The 12,616-nt window shown below is 37.5% G+C and overlaps 1 protein-coding gene across 4 annotated transcripts in view; it reads left to right on the top strand.

Moving 5' to 3' along the window:
• The window catches only part of BAZ1A (bromodomain adjacent to zinc finger domain 1A), a 65,082-nt gene that overhangs the window by 5,429 nt on the left and 47,037 nt on the right, over positions 1 to 12,616 (top strand). For all 4 annotated transcript variants that reach the window (XM_074824609.1, XM_074824606.1, XM_074824608.1 and 1 more), the window contains one exon: positions 2,749 to 3,027. In XM_074824609.1, the coding sequence (XP_074680710.1) occupies positions 2,749 to 3,027 (279 nt within the window). The remainder of the gene's footprint in view (positions 1 to 2,748; positions 3,028 to 12,616) is intronic.

Below are 12,616 nucleotides of genomic sequence, written 5' to 3'. Positions count from 1 at the left end.
CCTCTCTTTAAGTAAAGACAAAGGGTATCACTGCTGCTGCTACCCTTTTGGTTTGGTGGCTGTTGTGTCTGCTCTTTGTAAATCTTTTTGTGATAACTGAGGTGCACCAGAGAGAGACAGGGACAGAAGGAGTACTACAAATAACATTTACGGTTACACTGTTGGGATTTTGTTTGCTCTGCTCTCTCAAACCAAGTTAAAGTGAGATCGTTAAAACATTGCAATAAAACTGTGTTAACAGACTAAGCCACAGATGGTTTTGATGTGCTATAGGTAATGACTAGCTAAAGACATAATGCTTTCAAAATCAAATGTAATTTTTTTCGCACTTTTTTTATTCCTTGTAAGTTCATGGGGGGGGAAAATCCACACAAAACAAAAGAGGAAATGAGGGAGAATGAAACTAGATACACAAACTACTCTTGTATGCAAATGGAAAAATCTTTTTCTCAAGTATGTTTCAGTTACAGTAATCTTAGAAAATTGCACTTGTAATAATTATGGATTAAAAATTTTTAGAGAAGGGTTTGTTGGGTGTTGGGGGGTTTTTTTAGGTTTTTTTTTTCCTTGTAAGTTCAACGCTGTTGCTTTAAATAGCATGACTGCCCGGTGTTCCCTCACAAAGAATAACAGCAGCTCTTAAAGGGACACTGTCAGCATCAACCTCAGTCTCTCCCTCCTGCTCTGCTCTTTCTCCTCTCCCCCCCCCCCGCCCTTCATAATTTTTGGAAATTATGTTCTGGTACATTTTTAAATAACTCTTAGGGTGGTTTTCTCTTTCCTGGCTAAAGATAATTATCAAGAACGTCTTTGGTGAGACACAAAAATTTATGTAGAGACTCACAGCTGCATGAAGATTTGAGTAAATGTTTCTTTATCCATTGCAGTCAGTAAGACTACTAAAAATTATTGTGAATCTAGTACAGAAGTATTGAAATGTAGGGCAGGAAGAGACCTGAGGAGATAATGTTTTATGTATTCCATCACTTTAAAAAAAAAAAAAAAAAAAGATATTTTTATCTAATGTGTTCTTTAAAATGTTTAGGTGACTATTCTATACCTTAAAGATACCGATTCACTATGGTTTTCAGCAAAAAAAGAATATTCTGTCCTATGCACAAAGGATGACTGACAGCCATCATCTTCATATATTGAAGAATAATTTCTCTCATTCTCTCTCCTTTGTTCTCCTTTTCTTGTTTAGTGTAAGCAAACCAAAGTTATTGCTTATAACTTATGAGTGTTAGACCCATGTACTGTCAAATATATTAGATGCAAGTGATATATAAAAATCTCAAATTTTGCAGCTATTAAATATTATTCAGATAACATATCTTCTCCTCTGCTGTCCTTTTCACCTTCTCGCAGCTGATGTTCTTCCTAAAGCATCTTTTGCTCACTCAGACGAATACTGTGCTCATACAGAAAGGATTATCTGAGCCAGGACCCTCCATTGTCCTCAATCTGGAATTTCCATTTTCATTTACAAAATGTTATGGTTCATCTGTTCATCTGCAGTGAACATAGTCATCTCCATCAGTCTAACTGCTGCACATTTGCCAGCTTGAGTTTGCAGGGAGCCTGCAAGAAAAAACTTAGTGTGAACTTTCTAACCCTGTTACTAGAAATGATTTGAACAGTTCTATCCTTTTAAGAATGGGAACACTGCTCGATGTCATTTTTTTTTTTTTTTAAAGGAATGAAACTTCAGTATAGGTACCTTGTGTAGCATGTAGGGTTCTGAAAGTACAGTGTGTCTGCCTTGAAATAGCTATGTTGAACTGATAGAAGGCAAAACAAAACTCAGTTTGTCATGTTTTGTGTTGCATACTTATCAATACTAGTCCATTAAGAATTTAAAAGGCAAATAAAAATCATTGTCTGAACTAGCCATATTGAAAGATTACTCTGCTGTCTGATTGCTGATCCATAGTACATGATCTGTTTTAACATGGTTTTGTGAATACCTACATCTGATTCATCTAGAAGCAGGTTTAACAAACTGCTGTTTTTCTGATACTTGTCAAAAATTGACTAATGAAACTTCTTTCTTGATTCTAATATAATATCTAATAAGCAAGCAATAACAACAGTGTAATTTTAGCATTAATTGGAAATACAGGGAAGGAGGAGAATCAATATTTGCTAATGAAACAAGGGAGGAGAAGAATCTGTAGGAAAAAATAGTTTAATGCTTTTTCTAAGAGCAGTGCAAACAGTGAAGGAATAAAAACTATTTAGAGAACTACTTGACATTAATTTTTTACTTCTCCCATCTTTTCATTTGTGAGCTAGGGCACTCAAAATCTGAAACTTACTCAAGTTTCAACATGTTTGTATGATCTTAAGGTTATTTTATGTTTGTACAGTTTTAGACCCTCCTCTTGCAAATATTTGGAAATGTGGGGGATGTGAGGAGGATATGACACCTATTAAAGTCAGTGTGATTATTCTTATACATAAGGCCTCTTATATGTGAATATTTGTTTGTAGCACTTCTAGGTCTTGATCCTGTCACTGTAGCCTGCAGTGAGAGGAGACTTTGTTTTCATAATAGCAATTTACCATGCCATGACTAAAAAGTGGTAAATGACCCTGCTTATCTATAACCTGTTTGAGAGTAGAGCTGCTTTTGCATTTCAGGCTTGTAAAAGAAATTTGCTGCTGTATTAATTGTGAGCAAATTGAAAACGTTGCTCAGAACTCAACCATTTTCCTTCTCTCTCCCCCTCCTCCCTTTCTTTCCAGTGATTTTTTTGAACGCACCATTCTGTGCAACAGCCTTGTGTGGAGCTGTGCTGTCACAGGTAAACCAGGACTCACGTATCAGGAAGCACTGGAATCGGAGAAGAAAGCCAGACATAATCTTCAAAGTTTTCCAGAGGCCCTCATCATTCCAGTTCTCTACTTGGCCACCCTTACCCATCGCTCCCGACTTCATGAGATCTGTGATGAAATCTTTGCTTATGTCAAGGACCGGTATTTTGTTGGTGAAACAGTGGAAGTAGTTAGAAATAATGGTGCAAGGTAAGTATATTTAAAAATACATAAGTATTTAATTTTGTTTGGTGTGGGTGGCTTTTGAGTGTGCTTTTAAAAACCAAAAATCAGGATAATAAACTCCCATCAAACACACCCAAAGTAAGGTGTGATGCTTAAGCTAGCAATACTGTTACTGCTCCTCCCTATGTTAAGAGTAGGATTGTATTGCTGGGCTTGGTGTCTCTTCCCTTAGCTTAGAGGCAGCTGTGGAGGCAGGACAGCTCTCTCAGGTCTTGACGCTATAGTTTTTTGGTCTGTGTGGTGGGTTTGCAAAGGAATGTCAGTTCCCTGGTGTGAGAAAGGTGGGTTGCTTGTAGAATGAGATTTAATGAGAAACTAGAGGAAGCTATAAATTTAAAATTATATAAAAGTTTTGATGAAATAATCCAGAATGTAATTCATGACATGGTATTTTGTGTACTCAGAATGGAGGAACTATTGAAAGCTTGAAGAGTCGATGGAAGTTGGATTTTTGCTTTTTAGGTAGTGGCAAAAATTTGTGACTGTTCTCAGAGAAGTTGGGAATTAATCATAAAATGTTTGTAATAAGTGATTATCTGGGATTTAGTGTGATGGGTTTTTTTTCCCACTTGGAGTTTGTGTTGCATTTACTCTTACATTGATGTATGTATTGCAAGTGTTTTTCTTGGTATCTTACACTGATTAAAAACTTGGAAGAATTTTGAGCTTCAGATGTTTTCTTTCTCATATCATTGGTACATATGTTGTGTAGTATAAATAAGTTGTTTTACAACACGTAGCTAGCTTGAGTCTTTCTTTAAAGAACCTTCTGGGAGAGTACTAGAAGTAGTCCATGTTTTGTCTAAATGAGTTTGCAGTTTTACCTAACTGAGGTTTAAAATGGGAAAGACTTAAACATGCTTAACTTGGAAGCACCCGTGGAATGTGTGCTAAAGCATTTGTGGGTTCAGCTGTTGCTGGGGTTTTTGTTGTTTGTGGGGTTGTTTTGTTTTGCTTTTTTCAGGAGGAAGGTGCCAGCTTACACTGCAGAGTAAATGGGGCACATCCTATTGGCTTTTGTGGGTAGCCTGAGGTCTTGACATGTAATCTGGTGTGTATTGAGTGATAGGAGGAGGCTGGTTCAAAATGGTCATTGGAGAACACAGTTATTCTGTATGAGGTTTTTTAGTGACTCATCCAAATCTTCTTTAAAGCAAATTTTATACTACACCAGGAAGAAAAATGTTGATGTGCTGCAGGAGTTAAGTTGTATGGGTATGTACATAAGGTCAGTGCTTAATAGAGAAACTTTCCATTTCTGCCCTGTTCTATTCCTTTCAACCAGTGGTCCCAGTCAGCAAAGCCAGGACAAGAACAGGAGTAGAGTTGCTGCTTTTTGTACAGAAAACCTACATCCAAAGTTTGTTTCTATCTTTCTGATCTTCATACTCGTCTAGTGACTAGACTCAGGTTACTATTAGTATTACAGTCATTTTGCTTAGAGAATAAGGTTTTTTTCTTCCTTTTTTAACTAGAAACCTGAATACTATGAACTGTCAGTGTAGTTCAGCTGTTGGTTTTCATTTGGTCAATGAAATGTCTTTTTCAATCTTTTATGATATTGTCCAAACTAATAGCAAAAAGAATGCTTTAGAACTTTTTTCCCCAGGAGCACCCCTTCTTTCTCTTTTCTAAACTCTTCATTAAAGTATTTATGTGTGTGCATCTTTGCTTTTTGAAACTTAAATGAAAAGTAGGCTTATATGCAATAAATACAAGTCTGTCTTGTTTCTTTGTCTTTTGAAATTCAGAATCCTTTTCACTTTTCTTTTTAGACCACTGTAAACCAGTTTTTAAGTTTTCCCTAAGAAAATGGTTTCTACTTACCGTGTAAGCTAAATTATGTTCAGATAAAGTTGTGATATGATTCTGTCTCATCAATATCATGCTATCATTTTTTTACCAGCCTTTAATTTAATCTTGTTGGTTATTCAAAATTGTGTTGAGAATACATATCTGACAATTTTGTGTTTGTTTTACTTCCACAGTTCAATATATTAATAGGATATAAGCTAAATTTCTTAAGCCGTTGGGGTGGGCTAGATATCATTCGAAGTACCAAAGATTTGGGTAAAATCTATTTCTATCAAAAATTAACCTGCTAGAGATTGTATGTTTTAAAACTACATAAGTATAAATTTGTGTCTGGTAAAAGGAGACATAAAAAATTTGCCTTAGCTGACTGTATGCTACTGATATTCTAGACAAATGTATAGCAGAAAGCTAGTTCAGATCTTTAATACTAAATCCAGGAAACAGTGCAAATAACATGGTAATGCAGAGGGATTTTTATGCGTAGAGATACATCATTAAAGAATACAAAGTGGAAGGAGGAGAGGCACAGTTATTCTTCTGCCCAGTTAACAGTTGACTTTGACCTATATTTTGAAGTACTACAGCAGGGATGAAGTATATCAACTCATGTTATTTGTAAATAACACGGCTGTTCAACAGAGTGATTTGTGTGCATTTGTCCTGTGCAGCTATGTTTGTGATCTTTTCTGTCAGAAACAGTCACAGTCCATCTATGTTGTAATAGCATCCTTTGAGACCAACAGAATTTGGCAGATCATAGAAACCCAGTTGTGTCATGGTGTTGTAAACTCTTCCATTGCATTTATGTATGAAGCTTTTTGCACATGTAACGTCAGCAGGATCATTTGTTATCTGAGTTCCATGCATCAATCATTTAATGCAAAGTCTACAACATAACGCATGTGTAACCAGGGGTTGCTCAAGCAATTTAAGAATCAATATTTTACTTCTCCTAATGTTGGGCAAGTAATATTTTTGTAGGATAGATTGCTTTGATGCAGCTTTCTAGATTTTGAGCAAAGTAAATGGGAGGGAACCAAAACACTAGAAGGGTTAGTATTATGGCTTAATGTAAATGTTTTTGTCTTGAGCATATGCGGTAGTCTATAGTATTGTAAGCAATGGACCGGTGATCTAGAAAGAGGAAGGGGACAAGTGCTTTGTGCGGAGGCGAGGCAGAAGATGATTATTTTTTTTGAGACTGGTGGTTCTTGTATCCAACCTGTGTGTTCTGGTGGTTGCAGAATCAGATGTCCCATTGCTTTTCTGATCTTATGTCCTTATCAGGTACTTCTGGTTTCTAGCCTTTTGTTGTGCTGCTCAGTTTTGAATTTTGCTGCTTCTGCCTTGTTGCTGAGGTCTGGTAGGAGGAACTCAGAGTTTGGGAGATGCTCTTGTCTTCCTGTTGTTTTGCTATGTCTGGTGTCTTAACAGCCCTTATCAGCCAGAAAGAAATTGCAGAAAAAGCCCCCCCAGTCCTGTGACGTGACTTGTTCAGGCAGTCTGAAAATGATGCGTACAATTTGATAATCTAGTAGAAGCAACAAGGAGATAATTATGCTTGCTCTTTAACTCTTTCAGATGATGTATTGATTAAAAATGGCTGGCTTTTTTGGTTTGTATGTGTCCAGCTTTTTTGGACAAACTGGTGCTGACTTCTCTTAAAAGTGGCAGCTGTGCTATGCTTTAAAACACGAGATGCTTGGATTCCCAATTAAAGAACCATCGTTGTGTAATGTTTTCCTAGTACTGCCTCATAAAAGACAAAATTATTATTTGAAACATCAGTCAGAAACATCATATAGACAGAAAACTTAATGTCAAATTAAGTTTGTCTGAGTTGCCAAGGAATTGAACACAGCTGACACTATGAAGAACTGTGATTTAGAATGTCAAATTGCTGTTTATGGAAAGTAGTTTATTGAAAAAGGCATGGAAATTATTTGAGATTTTGTTGGAGGAGGGAAATTAGAGCAATATTTCATGTTAACCATGGCCAGTTGAGATGTAAAATAAGCAACTAATGTTGTTAGTTCACATTTTATTGAAGCAGAGGAAAAATGTTGACCACATCACTGGAATTGCTTCTTATATTTGCTCTTCAAAACTGAAAGTTTAAGACCCATATGATACTAGTTGGCCTTTTGTTCTTTCCACAAGTAATGGCATCTCTTGCAGTAACCTGTCTATTTGTTGCTGTCTTAGTACTGTGTTGTATTATTGGTACTCGTGAAATTGATTTTCAACATCTTGGCATCTGAAGTCAGTTACCTGGAAGTTGGAACTATGTGGTGTGGAAGGCGTACCTGAAATAACCTCAGTGAATGCCTTAGACCAACCAAATGAAACCTACACTTGTATAACTCACACAGCTGTAGGACCTGTTCCTTTCTCCTTACAGTCAGTAGTGTGCTGCTTTTTTATTTATTATTTTAATTTATCAGAGGAAAAACTAGATCTAAAGCATGTATAAACAACCAGTTGTGATTTGTCACCAGTGTTGTGAGACTGGATGCTATCACAAGAAATAATGGCTGTCTTTATTAGGGTATACAAGTGAGCAGTGCGATAATTAGTTAATCTGTGAGCTTGCAGTCTGACTTGAGCAGCGAAGAGATCTGAGGATTCAGGTTGGACAACTCTACTAGTTCTTCAGCTCCCCCGTCCCTGCCCTTAAACATAGCTTATGTGATGTTACCTTTACTTCCTGATGGAGGGTAGGGGACAACCAGTTGTTGTCCAACAGTTAGTATGGAACTTAATTAAAAAGTCAACCACCTGCAGACTAAAATAAATTGCTTAAAGGTAGTGTATAAGAAGGAAGAAATCATACAGAACATGGCAGATATAAAAAAGGAATGTCTTTTTCATTGAATTTGTCCACTAGATGACACCACTGCAAAAGAGTATTTGCCTAATGTCTGTGAGCAGGCAACACCAGAATGCTCTAAGACAGTGTTTTTGAAATGGACATTTTTACAGAACTAGCAGATGAAGTTCTCTGTTAGGAAGATTGCTGCATCTGATCATGCATTAGGTATAAATTAACATCCAGTTAACATCCTTTCTGTGCTCTGAATGATCTGATGTTGACTAGTGCCAGGCTGGAGGAAACCTAGATTAATCATGGAGCAACCTTGTCTGCAAGTGAAACTTCTTTTTTTAACTCATCAACTATTTGGCTGGTGTGCCAGTGCTTTAGGACTGTTCATAGTGGATTAACCACTGCATTAGGCCAATTAAAAGATTTGTATACTGTTTTCATCTCTGTAAGTCTTAACTGGGGCACAGGAAGCATGTTGCTGGCCATGACTATGCCTCGCTGATATGGACTTGGGATGGTAGAAGATAATCCTTGTAAGACATAAGATTAAAGCTAATTTCCCATTTTTTTCATTCAAACTGGCAACAAAGTATTAATTGCTTATAAATGTAATTGTCTTCTCAGAACTAGGGTAAGATAAAATAAGACCGCTAGCTAGTAAAAGACAAAGTGTCTTCCATGTTTAGAATTTAACAAGTTAAGTGAATTCAAATTATTTTCTAGTTCACCAAAAAATTTTCCCCCTTGACATGTAGGTTTCAAAGCTGTCTGGATCCAGAGGCACTAGAGCTCGTGTCTACAGAGTCAGAAAATTATAGTGTGTTTTTGTAGTGGTAAGGCTTAAGCATAAGTTCCTGCAGACAAAAAAGTTTCCTGCTTTATTTTGAAAGGTGAATTTGAATTCCGGTGGCAAAGTTAGTGTGGTGCTTATGAAACAGCATAGCTGACAGTATTGGAGAGCAGCTCACGTATTCATAGAACAAGTACAGTTTGCATTCTTCCAGCATTGCTGTGTAAGGATCAGTCAGCTCCTGGCCTGGAAAAATCATGTTTAAGGAATTCACTTTCCACTGCCCTTAAGTCTTTTGGGATATAAATATATTTGTATTTGTTGGCTAATAAATTTATTTGTATTTGACTAATGGAAGCTATGAGATGATGGTATCTGGGAGAGAACCTGCATCTCCTTTCTTATAGATTATTGAACAGCTGTTACAACTATTTTTGGGCACTGTCAATCTGTTAGCTCTCTTCTGTGCCCACTCTACCTTTATAAGTATAAATTTAAAAGTACAGATTTTAGTTTGTTTTATGTTTTTTCTGGGTTTTTTTTAAATCAGTGCAATACTATGAACGGAAGACTGGGCAGTTGAAACAATGCATATACTGGTGTTACTGTTAGTGCTGTCCTAATTCCACAAGAGACAGCTGATGCAGCTACTGTGTATATATGATTCTCTTGTCCTAAGCAAAAACATGCTTCTTACTAGTTTGTTTGAAGCATACAATCTTACCTGTGACTTGACAGACAAATGAAGATGCTAAAACTTGAAAACAACACTCTTACTGTACTTCAGGAAGCCATTATGTGCATAAAACTTGTCTCCTTGTTGTGGGCTTTGTTTTGTCTGTGCGTTAAACTGTACCAGTTAGCTTAGTAAAAGATGTCACTTACTCCTTCAGATCTTGTCTCACTTTTATCTCTGTAATTACTTTCAAGTGTGTGAGAACTGTTAGGACAAGGATATGAGTTAATGCACTTACCTGACATTTACTTCTTGAAAACTTACTAAAAGCTGACAAAATAGAATGAGTCTATGGCTTTTTGGTATTTCTTGGTTCTTGCGACTATAGCTTTTTGTATTACTGACTGTTTTGGGGTTTTTTGTGGTCAACTAACTTTACATACTATTAGAAAAGGTGTGCTTTTTTTAATTTTGTCATTTGAAAAACTTTGCTTTCATTTGGGTGTCTGTTTTAAAAAGTAAATTTCCTTTTCCTTCTGACTTACTGAACGTTGTTTTCTTTATGTTAAAAGTTGGCTATTAGAATACTGTTAAAAGTATTGCAATATTCCCACCCCACCCCCATTTGAAACAGTCTTCTGCATCCAATGGATGGTTTTTGTCTGCTTACTGTAAAGCATACAGAGGCACATTTATAACTCATCTGGGCCTTCACGAGATCTTGTTTTTTGACCTGTAATGAGGACATAGCAGATTGGCAGACTGTTATTTATATCACAGTAGTTAGTGCCAGCCAGATCAAAAGCTGTAGTGCAGAATGCTCAGCTGATGGGCAGTGAGAAGTGGTCTCTCCTCTCACAGCTTCCAACTCCAGCCTTGGTTGGATGTAAAGGCCTGCTCAGCATTTGGGAACAACTTCTCCAAGTTAAATCAAAGTGCTGGTAAGGTTTTTGTTTGACATCCTGCAATGGCTGGTTTTGGCCCGTTACATAGTGGAGTGAAGCTTCTCTTTCTACTCCTCAAATTGTGGTTTTCTGGTGCTCCAGCAGAGGTAGATGGAGATACCTGCTTGTCCTGCAACTCATAATAGCTTGTGTGTGTGCTTTTGAGTTGCTGAGCTGAATGAAAGAGAAATATGGCAAGTAAGTTATACTTACCCTTTGTTCTGGGTTTTCCTGAATCACTCTGATCTTGAACTACTGGTAAGTTTGAAGCATGTACTGTGTCTTGCTCTTGTTAGGTGTGTGGTTTCCCTGGAACAGACTCTCCTAGTGACCCAGTATTCATTTGCCTAGAGGTCATTTTTCAGTTAGGAAGGATAAACCACTGATATCACTGAGCTACTCAAGAAATTAGAGTGTCACAGGGCCTCTAAATGAGGGAGGTCTTACTACTTCTCCTTCCTCCTCTGCTTTTGCCTGTTGCCAATATTTGTCTCTTGCACATGCTCTAGTTCTTGTCAGATCCTTCAGTGAGCTGCTTGAAGTAGCTGATAGGACAAAAACTTACCTGGCTCTTCATGTTGGATTAGTTTTGGATTTCTGTTGTGTGTGTTAGCAAGTGAATTCAATTTAATGGCAATCAATAAATGATACTGAGCACTGGAGCAACAAAAAGCAAGCACTGCACCAAGTATGTGGCTGGAAGGAGGAATGGCAAGGGAAGATTTCCCGCTTTTGGCAGTGTTGAACTGTTAAGTCATCTCTGCATCTCATGAAGCAGCACCCTGATTGCTTTTGTACGCCTTCAGCCTGCTGATTTCTTACTGTTTGGGGAGTGACAAGGTTCAGTCCTACCTTTAAGTTTTCTGCTAGTTGTGTTAAGCTGCTCTTCAAAGCACAGCCCAGAATCATTCTTCTCCAGGGAGACTGATGGAGCTGAGTTTCCAGAGAAAATACTTCCTGTGCCACAGTCTCCAGTCAGTGTCTTTTGCCCTCAGATTGCTGGAGTCAGTTATATTCTCTCACCTGTGCAGCTCATCAGCCCTACCCGAAATTCATGGAAATCAGTGGAAGATCTCAGTTTTTTTCATCTGAGAGAGATGTGCACTAGTACTTTAAACAAATTACATTGGTGATACCTCCTCTGGCTTTGTGTTTAAAACTTGGGCTCCTGTTGGTGGTGTTCTGTTTCTTCAAAAAAGAACAGATTTAATCATGCAGGCTGAGCACTTCTTGGAACCTTTCCCATAACTTAAGAGAACGTCAAAGAGCTTGATTTCTGAGCTGAGCAAAAAATAAATCTGTGAGCATAAAGGCCCTGCTTGGGACAGGTCAGAAGACCTGTATCCTGTTGATGGTAGCAGCCTGTAGTGCAGAAAGAGGTATGCAAATATTTTGGAGTATGGGGTAATCCTTTTGCAGGTTTACTGTTCTAGCTTTTGGCTGTCAGTGAGCTAGGGTTGCTGGGGACTATTGTGTAAAAGTTCGTGATGGCTCTATTCTCAATTTATCTGATCCTTTTCTGAAGGCCTTTGGGATTCACTTAGTGTGGCTGTAAGCTTTTTCACAATATTTATTGTTATTTGAAGAAAGTGCTTCCTGACTGAGCAAGATATTGGGGTATGTATTTGTTTACTTTAATGCCTCTGTCTCTTTAGATTGAGGTACCCCCAGTTCTTATTTTATGGGAAATAGTGAGTGAGCATGACTTGACTTTGACATAAGCTCTGTAAAGATCTTAAGGTATCCTTTTTAGAAAGTATTTCAAGTAGTATGCTTCGAGTGTCTCGCTTCAGCTTTCAGCTCTGCTGTTTTATGTGCCTTATGATCTAAGTTGTAATGTGAACTCAGGGAATGAGGTTATTGAGAAGAGCAGACCTTCGTTCGTGCTAGAAGCAGAGTGTCTTTGCCTGGCTTAGCCCAGGGAATTGATTACTACTAGCCATGACCTGACTGTAGCAAGGCTAAAAAAAAGTCTTCATTTGTAAATTATTATTTCTTTAATGCCAGAAGGAATGGTTGTATCACTTTCTTTAATCCCCTGTCTATCAGAAACCATTAAATTTCATTGGATTATGCTTTTATTGAGCCAGGTAACGTGTGTGTCACTTGATTCCTTCCCCAAAGATTTCTGGTATTTATTTGAATGAAGGCATAGAGAATAGAGAATCACTTACTTTCTGTGATAGCTTATTCCATTAGTCATTCTCCCTGTTTAATAATAAAAAATAAAAAAAGGCACCTGTATTGGGGATTTTGCTACTCTCTGAATCAAGCGTATAGAATATATAATTTCCATTCTTACAGAAGGAGATGTGTTACCCTGTAAATTACAGGGCTGCCCAATGGATAAGCAGGTAAATGAAGTGTTGGTAAATACTCAGTGACTAAATACTCACGTCTTTTTGTCCAGGAGGATTGATTCTTGTGTGTATGTTTTAGCTTCTTTGTCCTTTCATGGCATTAAGTAGTGTATGTCACGATGTAGCTTTCATGTGGCTGTTTAA

Source organism: Strix aluco, chromosome 4, assembly GCF_031877795.1.
Source record: "Strix aluco isolate bStrAlu1 chromosome 4, bStrAlu1.hap1, whole genome shotgun sequence".
Lineage (NCBI taxonomy): Eukaryota > Metazoa > Chordata > Aves > Strigiformes > Strigidae > Strix > Strix aluco.
This window is presented reverse-complemented; position numbering and strand designations above follow the sequence as displayed.